Consider the following 23,549-nt stretch of genomic DNA (forward strand, 5'->3'; position numbering starts at 1 on the left):
CCCATTCACAAATGTCAGTGGAAATGTCTCTGAGTATGACCCTGCCCTCTACAATGACAGGGACAGCAAAGCCGAGTGGGTCATACACACTATTAACGACTGACAATACTCCATGCTTGGTAAAGGGCTTCTCATTGACGGTTATTTGGAACCTGAACAAGTCTGTAGACAGGTCCCAGCCCACGCCCAAGCTTCTCTGCATGGGTGTCTGCCCAAGGTCAAGGCCCTGCATGTCAGCTGCAAGGTCCTCACTTGGAAAAGCGTTTGTGATGGTAGGACAGTTGGATGAGATTTTATGTAGGCGTATGTTACACTGAGCCAGCATCTTCTGAGCCCCACAGAGAATGTTGATGGCCTCATCAGTGGAAGGAAATGATTTCAGTCCATCATCCACATAAAAGTGGCGTTCAATGAACTCTCTTACATCATTGCCGTGTTCTTTTTCTCCCTCCATCGCTGTTCGTTTCAGTCCATAAATGGCCACTGATGGGGAGGGGCAGTTCCCGAACACGTGGACTCTCATCCTGAATTCCTGTACTTCTCCATCCAGATCATGGTTTTTGAACCACAACAAGCGAAGGTAGTTGCGGTGGTCTTCTCTGACAACAAAATTGTAAAACATTTGCTCCACGTCGGCCATGACTGCGTATGGGTCAGACCTGAAACGCATCAGAACTCCCACAAGAGTATTATTGAGATCTGGCCCTTTTAGTAGCACCTCATTGAGAGAAACATTGTTGTATTGCGCACTTGAATCAAAAACCACCCTAATTTTTCCTGGCTTCTGAGGGTGATAAATGCCAAAACTAGGGAGATACCAGCATTCTTGTTCTGGAGCTAAAGCTGGAGCTGGTTCAGCGTGGTCCTTACTGAAAGTTTTGTCTAAAAACTCAATGTAATGTTCTTTCATTTCAGGTTTCTTTTTCAGTGTTTTGCGGAGCGTCATTAAGCGACTGAGGGCTTGGTCCCTATTGTTGGGTAAACGCTGTCTGGGGGAGCGGAATGGGAGTGGAGCTACCCAATTGTTCGCCTCATCTTTAGTAAAGTCTCTGTGCATAATTTCCAGGAATAATGCATCTTCTACTGAAAGAGCCGTTTTGTCATCATCTGCTGTTTGCTGGAAAATGTGTCTGCCTACTTCTGCTTGTGTCTTCTCGAATTTAGGACAGCTTTCTGTGTATTTGTCTTTTATATAGATTTTGCTTGCACAGGGGCTAAGGGAGGTAGGGCGCCCGTTATTCAGAATGTCTGTCTTGAAAGAGTTTACTGTGGGTTTGTGGGCACCTGAGAGGCAGACATCGCCTACAACCACCCATCCCAGATCGAGGTGTTGGGCATAAGGTGCACTGTTTGGACCATTTACCTGACTGCGAACCTTGTGAGCTTGGATGATGTCCCGGCCCAAGAGGAGGAGAATGTCCGCGGCTGGGTCCAGAGGAGGGATCTGTGAAGCGAGTGCGTGTAGATGAGGGTGAGCCGACACAGCCTCCTTGGTGGGTATCTCATCTCTATTATCTGGAATGTGATCACATTCTGTTAGTGTGGGCAGCACCATGGACACTTCCCCATTTACATCCTGAATAATGAAATTAGTTGCTCTGCGTCCTCCAGCCTCTGACAAACCTGCACATGTTTTCATGGTGTATGGGAGCATAGCGCCTTTTACATTAAACATGTCGAAGAAAGCAGACCTGGCTAAGGATGAGTTGCTTTGATCATCCAACATGGCGTACATCCTCTTTTTCTCTTCAGGATTTGTGCGGGGATACACGTCGACTAAACAAATCTTAGAGCAGGATTTGCCTTTTAGACCTGGGCCACACACCTCTGTGCAAGCAGTTGTGGTTACAGGGCTTGAAGGATCAGACTCCCCGCCGTGGCTTTGAGGCAGGAGGTTAGAGTCCTTGGTTGCCCACAGAGGTGGACCAGCATGCATGGCAGACACATGAGCGTCACTATTACATTCTGAGCATTGGATAATGGCTTTGCAATCGTTAGCTCGGTGACCTGTGGAAGAACAACACTTATGACAAATAGCATGTTCTTTGAGGATGCTTTTCCTTTCATCTAGTGTTTTTGACCTAAAACCCCTGCATTTAGCAAGTGAATGGGGCTTGTGGTGAATAGGACATTGTCTGTCTGGGTTGAGAACTGACGTTCGAGCTGTGACATTTGTTTGACTAATATCTGTTCTGTTCACTGCAACCGCACCTCTGTATTTAGTTGGTTTCAACAATGGCTTATCAGGTTTTGGAGCTACTATGTTTGAACTTTGTAACATAAAGCTAGGATCTGTTTTCATTTCTGCATAATCATTTATAAACTGAACAAAATATGAGAAAGGTGGGTAAACTGCACCGTTGTCCCTTTTGTATTTTGTCCCCTGTTTCACCCAGGACTCCTGGAGTCCGTAGGGGAGCTTTTCCACTATCGGGTTTATCCCCCTTGGGGTGTCCAGAAAGCTAAGGCCGGGTAGATAATTTTCACTTTGTGCATATTCTAACTCCAACAGGAGATCTGCAAGCTCCTGCAATAAGTGAGTGTCCTTATTAGATATTTTTGGAAAAGACTGTAAGCGTTGGAAAAGTGCTGCTTCGACTACCTCTGGAGAACCAAAACTTTTGTCCAGACGTTGCCACAAACGTTGAAGACCTGCGTGTGGGTTGTTCACATGGACCGCCCTGATCCTCAGCGCATGTTGTAGTGACTCCCTGCTGAGCCACTTGGTGAGAAGGTCAAGCTCTTCGCTGAACTTGAGGTTGAGGCCTTCTATGGCGTTGCGGAAAATGGACTTCCAGGACAAGTAAGACTCAGGACGGTTGTCAAAAACCTTGAATCCCGCTGTCAGCAGATCACGGCGTGCTAGATAGGCTGTGAAATCTGAGAGTTCAGTCTTTGGAGGCAATGAAGGTTTAGGCTGGGTTGCAATGTCAGTTTTTCTGTTTATAGGAGGGGAATTTGGTTGCTCCTGATCTACAAAATCAGTGAGATGTTCACCTGGAGAGGAGGCAACTGGTGGTTGACTCTGACGTAGATGCTGAGCGTTGTTATTACCAACCAGTTGTCCTGTATCAGGCTTTCCGTCTTCATTAACTACCAAGCTGCGGTTAGCGAAGTGAGCGTTCACATAATCTTGAGCGCGTCTGATGGAAGGAGGTGTTTTAGAGGAGACTCCTTGTTCTGTGAGGTCAACAGCGTCATGCTCCTCATCGGCTGCCGCTTCCAGGACATGAGCTGCGGCGAGCGCTGCTTCAGCCTCACCCTCCTTCTTTAGAGCGTTTAGTGTTGCCTCGATGCGTGCCTTCTCAACCTCCATGTCGATCTGGCGTTTGGCGTACTGTGCTCTAGTGCGGGCGGCTTCTGCTTCTGCTCTGGCTCGGGCTGCAGCTTGACTGGCCGATGAACGACGTGAAGAGCGTGAAGAGCGTGAGTGGCACTCTGACCGGACCACCATCTGGGAGAGAGGCGGTGACGCTTCAGGCTGAGACATCTTGGGTGCTTGATAGGTAGATAATCTTCTTACTCTGCTGCCCTCAGGTGAATGTATGGCTATTCACCCTATGCAGCGAGCTTAACATAAGAGGAGATGGTTCCAGGAACGACAGGACACATCGCTTTGTCTTTGTGTCTTTAACGGACCGTTTTTTCCTCTTTTAATTTGTAAGACTGTGAACATACAGTAAAATAATACATAAGCATCAGTATCAACATATTTTGTAAACAAAACAGAAGTTAGCAACATAGCTTTCCTTATGCTTTACATTCATCACTAACATCTTTCCTTATACGTTCAAATAACCTTTTAAGTAACATGAAAGTAACAAATCTTACAGAAAGTGAAGTTAGACATTGCTTACTTACAGATTATGGCTCAACAAACTCCCCAACGATGTAAACTGAGCTTAAAGTTGTGCAGCTTGTTTTCTGCTCCATGCATTTTCTCACACTGCCTGTGTGAACTTTTCCTGCTGTTTTCAACACATCACCAAAGGGGGCAGTGTAGTGCACACCAAATAACCAAAGAAGAAGCCACAAACTGAAGGGGTAATACTGCCCACTATTGGGAAACCCGAGAAATGCGCCAGCCAAAGAAACCCAACAAAGTAACAACCGAGGGGCAGAATAAAATTAATTATTATTTTAATTTTGCCATACCTGTATACCTTCACTTTTAGGGTTACGGTTAGGCAAGCTGGGATATACTAGGTGAAAAGTAACGCTGCATTAAAATATGAGATGATTGTATGAACATAAAAACACATTAAATAAATTAAATAACAAGAGTTCCAACAGAAATAACTTGGTCCATAACTGTTTTGAATTTGATTAATATACTAATTGTTACTGCTATGATTACTACATGCAATTAGCTGATTGACTAAAATTAATGGGTAACTATTTTAAGAACGGATTTCAGAAGAGAACGCAACCAATTCCACTGGTTTCAGCTTCAGTGTAAATGTGTTATGTTGGCGTTTCAATGGTAAACCAAAAGCCAAATATAGATGGGTGTGCTTGTTTAAAAGGTGTATTGATAAAATGTTATCTTTTGGCTCAGGACTTTTATTGCAGTAAGATTAAAAAATGTTTAATTAATAAATTATATTAAAACACTAAAAATTATGTTCAATGATCCAGTAGTGACAAACCTAATCGGTGCTAGAGCTTTTAATATCTAGTTTTAGTGCCACAGAGTGAAAGAATGCACCAAAAAGAACCATTGTCTTAATGTTATTATAATGTTATATATGCCAACTGGGTATAATAAATACCAGATTATCTCTATAAATCTAACTGGCTAATATCATACTGGTTTTGTGTCTGGGTAGCCTTTGTCGTTTGTTAGACTGGGCAAAAGCAGCCTTTGAGGTTAACAGCAGGCCCGCTGGTTCAGACTTATTCCCGTGAACAAAGCAACACAGAACAGTTCAACCAGTTTTACTTGCTAGCAAGGGGAGCCCGCCCGGCAGCACCTCTGCCCTCGGTGTCAAAACCCGCTCCAAAGAACCAGCACCCCCCTGCAGCCTTTTATTGTGTGACACACAGTTTACAGAAACACCTATTGTAAAACCCCCCAAGTTTTAAGTTTTATGGTGCGTCATAAAACTCAGGCACTGAGTGTGTGTGTATGCATGTGCGAGCATGTGTGTGTGTGTATGTGCACGTGAGTGTGTGTGGATGCGGGTGCATTTGTGTGACTTCCTACTGAGAAAGGGTCATCTCTCCTCACCCTGTATAGAGATTGAAAATGTGACGTCATTCAGGGGTAAAACCGCAAAGGATTCTGAGAACTCGTGGCAAGAGGTACTAGCGCACGCAGGCTTTCAATTGAAATCAGTTACACAGCGATAAAAAGAAACAAATAAATGGCAAGGAGCTGTTGTATTATTAACTGCAATAGCCGGTTGCATGTCAGCCACGGGAAGCCGACGGGTAAAGAGATCAGTTGTTATCGGATTACATCGTTGAAGAGAAATTGTTCGAGCCATGTTTCCGAAGTAACAAAGAGGCGACGGATGGCCTGGATTGCAGCCATTCAAAGACCAAATATAACGTTCTAGAACACTCCAGCTCACAGGTTAGTCTGCTCCAAGCATTTCCACAAAGGTCAGTCTTCTGTTGTAGTTAATGCGTCATTTTTCATAACATAATTGGTGATATAGGTTACAAGCAAGTCTGGTGCTGAACAGAAATTGTCGCGGTATGCTCCTTTGTTTATTGTGCATAAATAGTGAATTGTCCTGACACAATATTGCGTTTCGCTTCTGTTATTACCATGGTACATTGACAAAAACATGTAGTTTTATTCACAGGATAAAACAGTTTTTTTGTATCACTAATTGCCCAGTACGATTACAGCATACAATATTATTGTCACTGCTACATTTCTGTAACGCATACCAGAAATTATTTCCACTGCTAATTAATTACCGTTGAGCTCAAAGGTCCTATTAATAAACAGTTAACGAATGTGTATTTATGAAGACGATTTGTGAGACTGGTAAACTTATGATACGTACGATGGTCTTTCGTTCTACACGGTGCATTTCAAGGTCCTGTACCCATCTGTCGGTAAACTGTACCTGGGCTTGTTTCAGTGACCTAAAGTTACTAAACTTCATGAGTGTATGCACTCACTCCAAGAACCGTATAATTATAAATATGAGCGTGGTGAAAGTTGGGCAGCACGCTAATGTATTTTGTCCACTCTGTGTGCTCGTAAGGGTCTAACCCTTTCACTCCTTTAATTTTTTCCTCGTATCTTTTCTTTGACTTTTCATCAAGTCTGTCTTTGTACGGACCAGCATTGTTCTCCTTTGTTTTGTACATACCTTTTTTTGGGGGGGGGGGGCAAAGAAAAAGCAAGAAGGTATTTGTGTCATGGTCCTGGGTCGGTGACCCAGCGCTTTAAGTTTATTATTATCATTTTCCAGTTTATTATGATGATTGTTGTTTGAGTTCTACGTGTTATAGTCGGTCTGCATCTGTATCTCTGTCTGTCTATGGTGTCACCCCGTCTGTTTGTGAATCTGTCTGTTTAGTTCAACGTCTTGTCTGGTTCCCTGTGTCTCAGTTTCCTGTTTTATTGTGAAGGTCTGTGTCATATGTCAATGTGTTCAGTTTTCCCTTTCTCCTGTTTTGTTAGCCTAATTTCTCCCAGCTGTGTCTCCCTTCTGTTGCCCATTTCCTAATTACTCCCCTGTGTATTTAAGCCCTGTGTTTTCCTGTGCTCCCTGTCGCGTCGTACCCTCAATTAGCTGTGTGTTCTGCGTCTATGTTTCTAGTGTTTAGTCTCCTGCCCCAGTTTAGTATTTCTTTTCCAGTGTTTCAGTCCTTGGTTCCGCTGTTCCGATTTTTGGTGAGTTTAGTTTGTACGAGGTTTTTCCCAGCAATAAAGCTGCACTTTAAGTTTCACGTCCGTGTTCGAGTTCTGCATTTTGGGTCCACCACTCCTGCTTGCCTGCCACACAGCGATTCATGACAATTTGAACCGGAGAATGAACGTTTTGCGGTGCTGCAAATGCTTGCGTTTGATGCGGTACTTGGATTGTTTTGCCACGAGTTCCCGGCATGCAATGCACGAAAGTCATGTGGTCTGTCAATCTCTATAACGCTTAGTTTCCTCTAACGGTTTACCATATACAAACACAGGTGAGGAGATAAAGAGCAGGAAGTAAAACATCCTCACTAAATAAGAAAGCAGAACCTTCACATATGATGTGCCTACAGTTACACTATAGCCCCCCTCACCATTCAACAGGCTGGGGAAGACAATAGAAACAAAGAATGTCTTTGATCATGCAGTTTAAGGAAAGGCTTACAAATTTAAGTACAATAATGGCAACATTTAAAAATTTCAACCTAACATTAAGTAGTTCAGTTACCTCCCTGTACATGCAGTCCAGGCTATTTTACTGGAATCCACAGACCAGACCATCCACAGACAATACCACACATTCACCCCTCCATGAACAATTTTTCCTTTTTTGTTATTTACTAGTTAGCTTATAGTTAGGCTAGCTGTCAACGTCATCACTTCAGTCTCGGATTTTAAAACACAATTTCCTACTAAAGGTTTAGGGTTACTATGGATTAAGATAGTTAGGATCTCTGGCAAGCAAAACTCAATACACAGAAGTATTTGTGTCTGTCCCAGTATCCTTTCAGATGAGGAGCTGCCAAGGCAGTACTGCAAATCAGTAAATGTAAAATATTTGTCATGGTTCTGGGTCTTAGAAAACGTATGAGCACGAAAACACTGGATCAGTCATATTATGCATCTCTTGGGCCTGAAAACTACGTGAGGTCATTTAGTTTTTTTAAGGGTTTGCCCTCATCTCTGTCATGATCACAATGTCTTGTCTCCATGTTTACTTATCTCAATTTGTGTCCCTTGCTCTCGCTCCATTGTTTGCTCTCTTCCCAAGTTGCATGTCTTAGTCCTTAGATCCTAACAACTTTAACAACCTCTGTCCAATGTCTAATCTACCCTTCATCTCTAAAATACTCGAAAATGTAGTTGCAGCTCAACTTGATTCACACCTGGTTAATAACAACATCTATGAGGGATTTCAATCTAGTTTTTGCTCATGTCTAATTGGAGCTGACTATGGTCTTCTCAACATTCTCGTCCTTTTGGATCTGAGCTCAGCCTTCAGCACCATCTCTCACTCCGTCCTTCTAAGCAGACTTTCCTCTCTTCATATCTCTGACACACCCAGCTTGGTTTCAATCATATCTCCTTGACCGCTCCCAGTTTATTCAACTGAAATCATTCTGCTCTCATCTATTCCCGGTCACCTCTGGTGCACCCCAAGGTTCAGTCTTAGGCCCTCTTCTCTGCATAATATACATCCTCCCTCTAGGTACCATTTTCTGCAAATTTGATTTTGACTTTCACTGTTTTGCTGATGACACCCAGTTATATCTCTCCTGCCGGCCTGAGTCCTCCCTCCCTCCTTCTTCCCTTACTATCCAAATTAATATCCTGGTTTAGCTCTAATTTTCTCAAGCTCAATGAGAATAAAACTGAAATCCTCCTTATTGGCACGGAATCCAACCACTTCACTGGCTCCCAGTGAAATTCCGGATAATATACAAACTTCTTCTGCTCACCTTCAAGGCCATTCATAACCTTGCTTCTGCTTAGCTGTCTGACCTGTTAAGCACTATCTCTTCTGCCCGCTCACTTCGATCTTCTTCTTCTATCCAGCTTGCTGTGCCTTCTTTCCGCCTCAGCACCATGGGAAGCAGAGCTTTTAGCTGCTCTGCTTCCAGGCTGTGGAGCTCTCTACCCCCAGATATAAGAAACACTGGTTCTCTCCCCCAGTTTGAATCTCAACTCAAAACGTATCTGTTCAAATCTTCATATTCACTGTGAACCCACTGTTTGTTCATTTTATCTTGTGCTTTTGTTTTTATTGTTCTTCATAATGTCATTGTTCTATTATGTGTTTTATCCTATTAAATGGGAGACGGAGGCTAAAATCAACATATCAGAGGACAGTTGGCTAAATATATGTAGGACACAGATGGAAACTACTAGTTTGGGTTATTGGAGGGAATTCACGTGGAAAATTTTTATTAGGTTTTTTGTAACACCCAAAATAAAATACAAACAAAAAGGTCAACTTACAGATGGATACTGCTGGAGAAACTGTGGAGAAAACATGGCAGATCATATATTTTGGAAATGCCCAATAATCCAACCATACTGGAGTGAAGTGGTCGAATCAATTTACTTGGTGCTGCGTGGACAGTAGCAAAAACCTGACGACATGGGACCTGAAAAGAGGTGGAGGGGAGCTCCCCCAGACTGGGCAGATCTGAGGGTTTCCCTGTGCCATTATGTTATTGTCAGTGCATATTATATTTGTTTGTTTGTTTTTGTTTTTTTGCTGTTTTTGTTTTTTTCATATGGATGACTGTCATAATTACAAAACTTTCAATAATAAAAAAAAATCCTATTGTAAAGTGTCCTTGGGTGTCTTGAAAGGTGCTTTATTAATAAAATTTATAATTATTATTATTTCGTCTGGGTCTCAGTATATTTCCTGCATTTCCTTGACAGTCCATTATCTTACCTGCACTGTGTTCAGTTTTGCTTCCCCTGTCTGGTTATGCCTGATATGTTTCTCATCCTTTCATTTTCTGGTGTCCTCTATCTTCCTCTGCTTGTTGTTGTGTCGTGCCCTCATGCTATGTGTTCCCAAGTTATCTGTGAGTTCTTTAGTCTCTCTGTTTTGGTTTCCACATTGCGTGAGTTTATGTTTTTTTGTGTCTTTGTTTTTTGTTGAGCTTTCAAGCTACAGCTTTGTTTCCAAGTTAGCAGCTCAAGAGACTTTCAGTGCTTTCTTATAGGGGTGGGTTTTTATAATCGATTCATCGATTAAAATCAATTCTGGCTTGGATAACGTAAAATCGATTCATTAAAATCCTGAATCGATTTTTTAATATAAATTTATTTTGCCCGAAATGCCAGAATCTCTGGTGACATCTCACAAAATTTCAACAACCACCAAACAGTTAAGACAGTAAATGAGAGCAGGTACAGGGATTCTGCACATAGACTTAAACACACAGCCCAACCTGCGGATCAGAATCAGTTAGATGTCGCCTTTCTCACGGTTGGGGCTGAAAGCCGACAGCTGCTGATTCTGATCTGTCGGCGGGTCCGCGCTTTGTGTTTACGCCCTTTATGCACTGATTCTAAAGCTGTTAGTTTGATCTCTCTCCAAACAATATTGACCGAACCAGCAGCAAAAGAAGATCCAAACGCTTCACATAAACATTGTCATGAATTCACTCTGACTTTTACTGTTTTGCTTCCATCGCGATGCGCAGCTCTCTCTCTCTCTCTCTCTCCCTCTCTCTCCCCCCCTCTCTCTCCCTCTCTCTCTGTACTTCAAGAACAGTTTCCCTTTCTTCATTATTCGCTTGCTTGTTACGCACAAGTCTACTGTTGCTTACAGCGCTGTCGGCCGCTGTTTTTTTCCCTTTTACATTCTTCCGAAAAGAAAACCTCATTTCTGCTGTTCAATACTGAACAAATTTAAACTTTTTAAAATTATTCAAAATGCAAAATGCTTAGCCGTGTCTCTAATAAAACCGCTGTAACGTCAGAGGTAATGTTCATTAATTAATGGTTTTCTTTCGTTTTTGATGTACTGCAGAATATTTTTATAAAATCCCAGGCCAGGAAAATCACCTTCATGTTTTTCTGTGTTTTATCCTCAGCTACTTTGACACAAAGGCATCTGCTGTGACGCTCACACCTGTGATAGTCTTGTCAGCTTCCTTTTTATTGATACAAAAATATGTAAATGTACTGATCTGAATTATATTTCTGACTGTCAAAATTTCCCAGATTTAATTCGAATCGAATCGAATTAAATCGAATCGTGGATCGAATCGATTCGGGACCTTGTGAATCGGAATTGAATCGATTCTAGAAATCAGTGACGATACCCAGCCCTACTTTCTTACCTGCTAAATTCAAGGGTTCAACTGTTACCAGTGAGCTCAATACAACACTGTACATTGAGTCCCTGCTCTTTCAAAGAGTTACTAAACTTGCAAATCTGGAAACTGTATATTTAGAGACTCTTCATGATGCTTTGCCACCTGGCCAGTTCCCTCTGAGACAGTTTGTAGCGCTACTTAACTGGTTTCCCCAGAGACAGAAACTCAGACCTAGAGACTGACTTTGTGGCCTCAGCCAACTCTGGACCCTCAGAGGCTCTAAAACCAATGCAGACTAGGGATGGGTATCGTTTAGGTTTTATCCGATACCGGTGCCAAATCGGTACTTTTGAAACGGTGCCGGTGCTCAAACGGTGCTCAAACCAGTGCTTAAAGAATGGAGAACACAAAATTGGTCCAAAAACCTCTCATGTTCAGCTGGTTTTTGTAAAAAGATAACAATGTTAGCCTTTTCTGCAGGTATGGGGCATATATGGTATCACTCTTGGCTGGAAGCAGTGCTTAAAGAATGGAAAAAACACAAACTTTGTCCAAAAACCTCTCATGTTTAACTGTTTCCCACTTTTTCTTTGGTCATTTTAGCCTTTTTGGCCAGAGTGAAGGGAGTATCTGCCATCAAACAAGAAGACAGCTGCATGTAGCCATGATGATGTTTGCTAGTTCACCTTACATGCATTAATTTAATAACGTGGTTAGCCTACTCAACGTAAATTACACACGAACAACATTAAGCTACTCACTCAGAGAAGAACGGCTGCTGCTGCCATCATCATCCGTCATCATTTCTGCTACACTGGCAGGGCTAGGGGCCAGGACTCTCCTCTTCGTGTTTTTGGGGATGTTGCTAACTCTGGGTCTGATAACAGGCACCACACCCGCAGTAGATGCGCTCGGTGTGAGGTCTGGCAGCAAGCTATCAAATACGGCGCATTTCTCGGCTTTTAAAAAAAAGCCCGCTATGCGTCGCCAGGTGTTTCATCGGATTTGAGGTGTTACCTCCTTTGACAGTATCACAGTAACAGCTTAAAGCACTTGTTGCAGGCTGCTGAGTTTGCATATTTTGCTGTGAAGTACAGCCAGACTTTGACCGCATTAAAAATGCCCAAGGCAGGAAAAAAAAGCACCGAAATGTGCGCTGCTTTTCGGTCTGGTTACTACCGTTTATGTCAGAACCGGTGGACACCGGTACCCATCCTTAATGCAGACTCAGCCGAGCCGTCCAAGCCTCCTGCATCTGCTAGTTTCCTGACGCCACGTGCCACGGACCCACACTGCTGATTGACATGGAGTCTGCAGGGTTCTGGCATGGGGTTCTGAGCCTGTTGTGTGCCCTGTACAGTGCCAGTCTGCTCCTTCTCAGCCAGAGGTCTCTGCACCATCTGGTCCTTTTGCACCTGAGGTCTCTGCGTCATCTGGTCCTGACCTGCCAAAGGTCTCTGTGCGATCTGGTCTCATTCTACCTGAGCCAGTGGTTTGTGCTCTGCCGTCTGATCCCGCTCCACTTGAGCCAGAGGTATGGGCTTCTCCATCCTGCTTTGGTCTTACTTCCCCTGAGGGCACCATCTCTAACGTCGGCCTGTTTTGGACTCCTGTGGTCCTGTTTTTTTTTTGTTTCTTTATATTCTGAGCCCTCCATCCAAGCCCCCTCCACCATATTATAGTTTCTTTTAACTGACACTTGGACAATATTTTCTTGTCCTGGTATTCAGGAAATTTTGCATGACATGATATCATGCAGTGCTTTTAGAAAGTAGTTTTCTTTAAATCCCGAAAAAACTTAAACATGTTTATACTTCAGTACTAATGTTGGGATGTGGCTTTATAGTGATATAGTGATTTTCATACACTGAGAAATAGACCATAAAACAACATCTTGGATTGGAGGCCCACATACATACATAGCATGTCAGCTTAGTTTACTGGGCCTTGGTCTTCAAAAGAAATATAGATTTATAATGATATTCTTACAAAGCAGATATGGCACAAGCGCCTTTCAGTCCAGTGTTAGAGATAAGGGAAATATTTCATCATTTAGAAGCCTTATTCAAGTATAATGCTAAATATAATCGGTTGAGTCAAGGTGAGTTAATTTGTCAGTGCTGTAGAGAACAGCTCAACCAAAAGAGAAGTGGTCCAACAGTACCTGTAAAAGTACATTCGGCTCATTTTAAAGAAGTACTGTCATGTAGACAATAGAAATACTGTAGATTTAAAACAAAGATGCTGATTCTATGAGCTCTAATTACTTTATGCCTATCAATTCAATAAACTGAAAAACTTTGCACCTCCTTACGAATAACATTAACCAAACCAAAAGAGTCTCCGTAGTACAACCTTAATCCAAGTACATCTGTATGTCAAACTCATAAATGTCCTTCATGGCAGTAATTGTCTTTATTTTTACCTTTTTAATGGCTTTGACAGTGAAAACACCTCCCCTCTGAGCTCCTCACCTCAGGTAAATTAGAACACATGCCTCCTGACGTAAAAAGCAATTATCTAAAACCACATGAACTTAATAAAGAAGTGACAAAGTCTGCCTCACACCCTGTGGCTTTATATCTCTGTCTCTCATATATACTAAACATAAGGTGTGTGTAATCATTCAACAATTACTACTGTACCACAAATTGTATTACCTTTACCTTAATTTTTTAAGGGAGAAAAAACAGTTAAACTGATATACTGCTGATATTAAAGGGTAACAAGGTTGTTACTGCTATCAAGAAGATATTGATGGTTTTGTGAGTGCTTTTGCCGTCCCAGTAACTGACAAAAACAACTTGGTAAATGTTGTAGGTACCTCTACGTATCATTCATCAGTCTGTAAGATAAATGTAAAGAAGGCTATGCCAATCATGTTTGCTATTATGCCAACAAGAGTGTGCATTTTTTTCAGCTGTGTAATCTACTACTTATTCATGACACAGGAATGTTCTTCGTTATGTGACTGAGACCTTAGCATTGTTTTTACTGGCATACTGTATCCATAATGTGAATTAGTTTGCATGGTGAGTACATTAGTAATTTAATCACAGATACAAATGATGGATGAGATCACCAATTGGTTCGTGCTTTGTTTTGATGCCTCAGAATTAGCATTTTGAGAAAAAAGTAGAAATGACCAAATCAAGATGAGAGGTGGAATGCTAAGGCCTCAGTTATTCTGGCCTAGAGACCGGTTGGCAAACCCCGGCCAACCTCTGATCACTCTGGAGAAATGTTTATTCCTCAGCCAGTTGATGAGTGCTAACTTCTGACTATCACTGTCTGAAATCGGTCACAAAGAGGGTTGCCACAGGGTTTGTATCTCATTTCTCACAGATTCACAACCGCTGAGTAGTTGAGCAGTGTTTGCAGAAAACTGCATCTTCCATCCAAATCATCAATCGAGAAGGAGGCAAATACTTTTTCACAGCACTAGAAATACGTGGAGACCCTGTGAAGACTGTCTGACTTTTAATTCCTCATCCCCCAGGACCTGACATGAACTCTAAACACAACCTCTTTAGTGAAGAACACACTGCTTCTCAAAGAAACTGAGGGAAGCCAGCCTGTCCTCACAGCTGCTCGTATCTTTCAATAGTAGCTCAGTGACATGTATACTCAGAATTTTAGTGTGGTTTGCCAGCTGCACTGGGACTGACAAGAAGGCTCTTGAGAGAGTCCCCACCAACACTCAGCTACCTTTACAGATGTACAGAGAATGGTGGTTACGTCGGGCCACAAACACCATTAAGGACACTTCTAATGCTGCCTACCACCTTTTCACACTCTGGAAGGTGCTACAGAGCCACAAAGCCTCATACATCCAGAATACATTAAAGTGCTAAACGGCGTGTCATAATATTGCACACTACTGCCACTCTGTGCAGTGCATATGTGTGTATTTCTTGTAATTGCTGTCCGTGTACAGAAATAAGAACTTACATTAAGGTTTTACTTTATGTGTCTAAATTGTGTGCAGTGCTCAGGGAGCTTCTCTGAATTTCATGGTATACCTGTATGATGACAAATAGAGTTCTTCTATTCGATTCTATTCGATTCTATTAGCTTATTAGTGTTAGGTAACAAATCAAATCAGTGGTGAAACTGGTTTGACTGGAACAAAGCCTGTATAAAACTTTTATAAAACTCTTAGAAAATTGCCTTTGACCCTCACCTCAGTAAAACATTCCCTTCAGAGTTTATGGGCTCAGTTAGTGGTTTGACATATCTGTGTGTCCCCAAATCACTAACTAGACATTTTGTATATTTTTAATGGTATACTCATTGCTCAAATCCATCCCTCACTGGTCACATCCAGCTTTAGAGTACAAAGGTGGTGATGGCAAAAATGCTCATCTCGAGGCTTATAACAGTCCATCTGTTAGCTGACAGTAATCAGCCACAGATCCTTGACATCCCAGCCAACTAAGTTGATCGACCTCTAACTTTAAGCCTTCACAAACTCCAAATGGATAAAACGTTGGACGTTTCTGGTTAGATTTCTAATATTAACTCAGTACTTGCTGACTAACATACATACAAAATCTTAGCATGTACCGTATAACTGACAAACCAAGCAGTCTATTAAAATGCATGATTTGCCACACATATACCACAATCACCTTATGTTGCATTATGTCTCAAGACCAGTTGAAACAACAACATCTGCCCAGGTTGAGATGCACTGACTGAGCCGGAGACATAGAAAATTTCATTTGTCATTTTTTATGATCTTCAAAAGATGAATTTAAGGAAACAATGATCACTTCAAGCACAACCAAGTACTTGATGACTGATCCCATAGATTTCTGCAGACTACAAGAACAATTCAACTTCATTAATCCAAATTCCTCATGTGGACAAAAAACCGTCAAAGACTGGGTATTCTTTTTAAAACACAAGCTGCACCAAAGGCTTCAACTGATCTCAAAAACCTTTTGACTCGTCTTTCAGTAAAGTTGGAGCAAAGTCACATTACTGTATTTTTGATCCATGCATGTATACTTAATTAAAAATGACAGTTTGAGGACAGTTTTGTGTATGTCGCTATATTCAGGATAAAAAAATAAAAAACAAACAGTTGATCTCATAAGTGCACTTCTTTAACCAAATCCTCTTCCCTCATCTTCTTACCCACTGATGTTTTTACTTTCAGAAAGGGAAACCAGGCTAATCTGCTGGGTACTTTAAAGTCACAAAATCAGAATGTTAACCGACATAACAAGCATTTGAATAAAATTAGCTGAATTAAACAAGGCAGCCTAAATTATCCCTCAAATTTCAATCTTTCTGCTCATTAATGCTTCAGATTTGCTCTTGTTTCTCCCTTTTTCTTTTGGTTTAGAGAAAACTAGGCTAATCTCCCGACTCTGTGGACTGAGGCAATTGGCCAGAAAGCCCAATTTTCAGCCAAGGACACTGTCACATGTTTTGTGTGTGTGTCTGTGTGTGTGCGTGTGTTCTTGTACTTGTTTGCAGTGGTCCTACTTGGAATGGTCCTGCCCTACCACACTGCTCATAATTACATCTGTCTGCCTCTTTTTGTCCATGTTGTTCATTAACATGTACAGACAGACCACGCTGCAACCACACATGCACATGTGAGTAGAACTAAAGCCTGTTTGCACATCATTAGTATTGCCATCTCATGCGATTTAGGAATTACCCTCCTGCTGTGTTTTATGTGTCACATTCACACGGGACAAGGAGACCCTGTGTTTTACACAAATTTACCAACATCTGTGGCCACCAGCTACAGGCTCAACATTAATATTAATGTGTTGCCATGCAATAAGCATAAAGTCCATTGAGAGACAACACGAATGTCATCCATCTCATCGTCCTTCTAGATTTTGCTTTTTGGATGTATTTAAATTAGTTTCTAATTATATGAAAAAAATGCTGCCTAAATTGTCATTTTTCATAATTGCCAACGGGGCCTCGTTAACGTTTGTACATGAACGAGGCAGCAGAAGGATGTGGAGAACACAAAAGACTTTTTGTCTTGTGCACCTGTTCACAAATATGAAAATCTGTTTGGCAGATCTGTTCACGAAGAGCTTCAAATAAGAAGGTTGCTGATTCATGACCGACTCTGTGTTTGTTCTTGAGTTTCATTTTTCTGTATCAAGCCTTTGTTCATAAACCTGCTTTCAGACTAAATACTTCTGGGTATCATTGGAATCTCATTTCAGCTCCTTTATTTTCTCCCTGCATTACTTTCCTATCTTGGTCAATTAGGACGTTCATTGTTAGCTGATATTTTATGGTTAGCGCTGACAAGTCAAATGAGCATTTCCTCCATTGCATATAGAGCTTGGGATCATGACATCATGTCAAGTGCAGTGCATTATGGGACTGTTTCATGCAAGTCCAAGTTGATAATGGAATATACTTCTTTTGGTAATACAGTGGATACAGAGCCAAGTGTTTTTCAAGGTTTATTAACGTGTTTTCCTCTTTATTACTTGTTAGCTTCTGTTTGTTCAGTTTTGTGTGGAAAACAACATGGGAGCAACTACCCAGAATGCATTGCAACTTCTAAGCTCTATAGGTTTACTGTGCATTACAGATTAAATTGGAATGCCCGAGTCCCAAGTCAAAAGTTTCATTTGGAACATTCCCTCAAATCAGATTTCCAAACTGAAAATTGGATCAGCCCCACCAACTCCAAGTTAATAATCAAGGATGGCGTCAGTGCACGCAAACAATAGTAAAACTGTAAAACCTTTCATCTGTACTACCACTGTATTCGCCACTCACTAAATAAACCATGCACAGACTCCATCAGTGGGTGTCCTGCAGCTGTGTTTTTGACCATTGACACATTTTAATGGAATTTTCTAGTGATTCATCAGTGCATAGATGCTCACAGGGTACTCACTCTACGGCATGCTTTTTATTTTATAAGCAAATTTCATATTAGGAAGATACTGATTTGACATTTGGGATGAACAGCAGTTTAATGCTGATGGAAAAACTCAGCTGTGTATCTGTGAATATGTGAATCTATTGGGCTGATGAGTCAATGTTCTTCTGTGTTGTTTCTTATTTACTGCACCAGTTTTTAGCAGTAGTAACATACAGGTAGCAGCATGGAAGAAGCTGACAGCGGTATAGAGGGATTTGACCTGGTGTGGCAGCAACTTTTGTTTGTAATAGTTTGTTACTCTAACCACAAACCACCGTTCAAGTTGACACAGTGATCATGTCCATGCGGGCTTCACTTTGTATCATTTGTTATGAGTGCCCAATTATTGTTTGGCTTCACATGTGTTGGGAAGCCTGTATTGCACTAACGGGAACATAAGTATTGATTACTTTGCTTCACCTGTCTTAGGCACCTGTCAGTGATACTTCATATGTAACGTGAGTGTAAGGAGGTGCACTCACAGTGAGACTCACAGAAGCTTGACGGGCCATGAATGGCACAGTGTGTAGTGTATAAGCCGTGAGACCAGATTTCCCGTGCTTCACTCGCGTACGTCAGTTTGAAGAGGAAAAAGAACTCCACGGGACTCCGATGTGAAAAGATGTAACAAAAAATTTATTCCACAGTTTGCATCTTACAGGAGTGGTCAGGTTTAACTTATCCTCAACAAAATAACCTACTACAGTAGGAAAACCGTGTGGCTCTGTTCTACCCTGCTGCCGCGTATAGCTTATGCCGTGTTAACTCTTTTTCTCTCTCCCCCCTCCCGCACCGCATGCGCTAATTTGCATACATCCGTGATGCCCGGATTTTACTATAAACACGAGTCTTTAAGGCACATGTATTCATGGTACTACGTAACCAAACCAACACAGCAATAAAATAATTTTAGTTCCACCATAAACATGCATTTACTTCCTAAATTATTAATTACACAAACAATCTTAACAACAGCAAAATATAAATACTAAAACATATGAACTATCTTAACTTGGCTCCCACACGTAGCAATGATTAAAAGTAGTGCAAAAAAAAAAAACCCGGAATAAATACATATTCACATCTTTCATTTAATTTATCAAGACCCTGATGTGATCGAATTTTTAGCAATAAATACCCACTGATATGAATTTAAGTGAGTCAGATTTTATTTCCAGATGTGCCATTGAGCCTCATGTTGCAGTGCTCATAACTGTGGCATCCAAGTTTTAATCTCCAGTCATGGTAATACAAAAGTACACAAGTTCTTACTTCTAAGATTATACATATTGAGCCATAAAAAATAATGTTGTTCTCATCAGGTCTTAAAACTGGCTAAAAATGACATCAGATAAACTGCATTATTAAATACATATTAAATACATAAATAAATGTTAAAACTAAGTATACCCTTACACTTCTATTTGTGGGGTCACCTGTTGATGAATACGTTGAGCCACTTACCTAGGACACGCTAACCTCTGCATGGTACCTTGTTTTTTAAAATGTTTGCATTGATTGTTCAATTGAGGACTAATTGATTAACTGCTACCAGAAATTACATTCCCACAAATCTCTTTTGCGTTGGCAATAATACCTGTTATCCTGTGCAGTTTGAACTCTGTATGCTGGTTGGTAAACTGTTCCAGTGTTCATTGTAGGTGTTGAGGTAATGTTGACATGATTAAACAATGACTGAATTGAATGATGGTTTGTTTTCACGCCCATTCACAATGTCAGATTATCCCCATGTTCCCTTCATAAGCAGAACAGGTTGTGCTTTTGTTGGATAGAAACACAAAAGAGGAGTCAAGAGTTGCTGCAATCCATCCGTGAATGTAGATGGAGTCTTTGAAAAAAAACAAAAACCTTCAAACACTTGTTTTCTTTCTGCTTGAACTGTGAAGCTAACTGGAAATAAACTAGTTTCAGGTTTACTGATAATTCATCTTTACAATGAACATGCCTGAATAATTTACCATTAACACTGGAGCTTTACAGCGCCAGTGTTCTATTTGTCTACCTGTCAGTTTGCCTTAACTCGAACCAGTAGTCCACCAGCTTATTTTGACAACCAGCCTGCCAGCATCATTCTGTTTTTGTTGTGTTGTGATATGATACAAGTAAGAAATGATGTACCATTAAGCTCCCATTAAACGTGGAGTCTCAAATAGAAGCGTGTCTCTTCTAATCACAAGAGAAATGTCATGTTTTGGCAGCTAAAGCAAGTGCTTGAGCTCAAAAAAAAAAAAAAACCCGAGTCAAATGTTATTTTGTCTGCTTGTCATAGATCTACCGTACACATACACAGCGAGCTGTCTCATGAAATAAATGCCTGCCTTTGTTAAGCATCAGATGACCTTCATTGTCAAAAGAAAATAAAGCCTGGCTGATGAAGTTATATGGTTGGTATACAGCCTGTAAGGGAAGCTGCTGAGTATTGGCTTATAAAAGAAAGAGGCTCACACGAAACAGTTAATTTCACATTAATTGTGTTGTCATACGACAAAACACCGTTCAATATGCAGGTTGATTCCTTGAAGGATTCATTTTTTTTATAAATCCCTGAAAATCGCATGAGCTGTCACGTTCATAATTTGCTCCCTCAGAACCTCGCACATCCAAGCTACACATCCACCCTGCCTTCTGTTTGAGGCTCTTCTTACCTGACTGATGTTTGGGATCAAGCAGCACAGTGAAGCAGAACAGGATAAGCAGCTGGAGGTGTCACAGTGACGAGTGTACACCTTTATTATACTTTCAGATCTGCTGGTGAACTGTTTGACTGAAGCATTTTGTTGCTTTAGCACGTCGTATGTGGCCAACATGATCCTGCGGGGGAACAGTCCATGGCTGAGGTCATTTCACGCCATTCCACTTTTTTACTTCCGACAACATAAATGTAATTCTAGACAAGGGTTGCAGTTTTTAATACAAATTTACATTCGGCGGGCCTACATACACACACAGTGGACACTTCACATCACATAGCACCAACCCAATGTCTTTAGGCATGTAGATGTGGTCAAGATGACCTGTTGAAGTTCAAACTGAGCATCAAAATGGGAAAAAGAGATTTAAGTGACTTTTATTACAGTATTATATATAATATATACTATAATATTATAGTACGGTTGTTGGCACCAGATCTTCCAGAACTTATTTGGCAAAAAAAATCATTGCAGACTGTATATTTTGTTAGTAATTTCCCAAATCATTCCAATAATTACCAATAATGCACGTTATTGGCACATTATTGAATCTATGCCATGAAAAATTAAGGCAGTTCTGAAGGAAAAAGCGGTCCAATCCAGTATTAGCATTGTGTATCTAAAAAGGTCTTTGGTGCGTGTTTACCTTCTTTCTTTATTTCTATTAAAGTTCTAACTATATGACTAGTTTTGTCCTAGTTTAGTGCAGAAGCTGTGACCAAGCTAAAAAAAAAAAAAAAAAGCTTTAAAATAAGCTACCAAGGAGACTATTTTTTGGCTCCCTTGAAAATGAAATGACACTTTCCATATTGCTGATGGGACTTTTCAATCAACAAGCTGTGCTGTGTTGCCTGACAATGCCCTATGCCAAGTGTTATGAAATTGCCTCTCAATGGTTATGGCTTTAAATTTCCTTTTACAATTTAGCGCTTTCATTAAAACGCTTGTGTTCTGCGCAAGGCATATAGTAAGTGCATTAGCTCTGTGAACTTTTATATATTTATTAAAAAAGGTTTTCCGGGAATGGAATACAGTGAGCTGAAACAAGGGAAGGATTTCATTAGTGCTTCTTGTGCCGGTGCTGCACTCCATAAGTATGTTAAATCGTCTTCATACAGTAAAGTTCAGTTTGAGGACAGTGGTGATGGTGCTGCTGGGCTACACTGCTTTGACCTGTGATTAAATGCTGATGCCAGTTCTTCTGCGTCACATTCACAATTTAAAGTCAAATTTATCGCTAACTGCATTAGAGGAGAATGACTTAAGATCACTATCCTAAAGCCTAAAGCTAGTAATTGTATTTACTATTACCAGGCCCATTGGTTTTCTGGAGCTGTAGAAAAAGACATATGCTTCCGTCAACTGATGACATAGACTCATTATTAAAAGCCTATGGATTTATGGCCACTTTATGACCAAGTCAATATGGCTGTAAAGGAGCTCAAAGCAATGCTCTCACTGAGCTGAATCACTGACTCTGTTGGATGTAATCCCACCCTTCCAGAATTTATTTGGCAATAAAAATCATGTAAGTACACTATATATCTGCAGTGCCCTGGAAAAATGCAAAATAAGCTTCTTTGCAATTGTCAGAATCCAAATGACTGACATAGGATTTTATTCCAGAGTCTGCAGATCTGGAGAGACCAACTATACAACTTAGAAGCTGACAAACATCTGATTTCTTTTGTGGTGAGGATATTACATGCCTGTCTATGTCTGCATGTCTCTTAAATACCACTGAACTGTCTTGGGCTGTTTGCTTTGTGTGCATACTTCAGTGATGGGGAGATGTTACCATGTGGATGCTGCTAGTTTAAAATAACAAAATACTGGGCCCACGTCCTCATTTTAGGGTTGACAGCATTTTAATGGGTAAACGTGAATGGCTTGGACATGAACTGAGCTTCAGTTTGGGGAAGGCCTCGAAGGGGACTGGCAGTGGCTCCCGGGCCTGGCAGATCCCCACGCACTGAATCGAAGTGAAGAAGTTAAAGAATTGAACAGGGTGGGGCACCTAAACGAGAATAAACAGCTTGTAGAACTGGGGGAACACATATAGATAAGAGCCGGAAGGAGTGCATTCGGAGGCGTGGTCCTGCTCCTGAAATTCCGATACTTGACCTCCAAAATATTTAAAAGGTGACACATCTTGCTGAAAATCATTTTTGCACACTGACACACATACAAGGTTTTGGAATACTGTATAGATGAAAGGTGTGTTTCTTGTTGGTCATCAACACTACTCGAGTTGTCAGTAGGCAAAATCCCTCCTCACACCATCACACGCTGTTCTGATCTACTATCAAGAGTCTCAGCAAAAACTGAGATTTATCAAACTGGAGATATATGAGTGAACTTGTCCTCGTGTGCATGCCTGACACACAGTCTATAAACAGGCGACCAATCATCAAAGCACTGCCCCACAAGTCTTGGTGAAAGAAATCTCTGAAGGTTACCTTTAATGGTAGTTTGACCTGCTAAGCTTTCCTTTGCTTCACACTACAAATAAACTCTAATGAAATGAAAACTTTTGAAAATCATTAAACACTGTTAAACAGGACTCATTCTCACTGTTCGACTAATAGATTTTGTGTTAAGCAACCTCACTGCACTGGCAGAAAGAGGTACAATGACCCATGGCCCATTCATGAAACCTCATTTTTAATTTTTAGTATTGAGTATGTGGGAATATTCTCATCATATGTGATTTAGAAATCTTAACACTTCAGAAAATAAATTTAACAGAGACAGAAAAAGTGATTTCAAAAGCCGAGGCATTTCACTGTGTTGAGTAATATTAGAGCCATAGTAAGCCCCTCCCGCTGAAAATACCTGTGATGCTTTTCATTTTCCAATCAGCACCAATGTCTGGCTACATTTTAATGCAGGCAAAAACATGAGTATCAGGGTAGCAACAGTAGTATGCATCTGCTTCAGGCTTTCATCTGTGGCGC

General features: G+C 41.0%; 1 protein-coding gene across 1 annotated transcript; it reads right to left on the bottom strand.

The window, feature by feature from the left end:
* Positions 1 to 14: 14 nt before the first annotated feature.
* LOC146677174 (uncharacterized) lies at positions 15 to 3,966 on the bottom strand. Its single transcript, XM_085379442.1, has 5 exons — positions 3,862 to 3,966; positions 2,603 to 3,666; positions 1,364 to 1,515; positions 105 to 659; positions 15 to 48 (listed from the first exon to the last, which is right to left on the bottom strand). The coding sequence occupies exons 2-5, from the start codon at positions 3,488 to 3,490 to the stop codon at positions 15 to 17; spliced, it is 1,629 nt and encodes a 542-aa protein (XP_085235568.1). The 5' UTR covers positions 3,491 to 3,666; positions 3,862 to 3,966.
* Positions 3,967 to 23,549: the final 19,583 nt, after the last annotated feature.

The sequence above is a fragment of the Rhamphochromis longiceps genome, linkage group LG2 (genome assembly GCF_057381845.1).
Source record: "Rhamphochromis longiceps isolate RC_006_pf linkage group LG2, R_longiceps_female_GT1.1, whole genome shotgun sequence".
In the NCBI taxonomy this organism is placed as follows: domain Eukaryota; kingdom Metazoa; phylum Chordata; class Actinopteri; order Cichliformes; family Cichlidae; genus Rhamphochromis; species Rhamphochromis longiceps.

Coding starts and splice junctions, on each gene's coding strand:
- LOC146677174 (XM_085379442.1), bottom strand. CDS start 3,490: ATGTCTCAGCCTGAAGCGTCACCGCCTCTCTCCCAGATGGTGGTCCGG. Junction 1,516..2,602: donor AAAGTTTTGGTTCTCCAGAG/GTAGTCGAAGCA, acceptor ATCACATTCCAG/ATAATAGAGATGAGATACCC. Junction 660..1,363: donor CTCACAAGGTTCGCAGTCAG/GTAAATGGTCCA, acceptor GATGCGTTTCAG/GTCTGACCCATACGCAGTCA.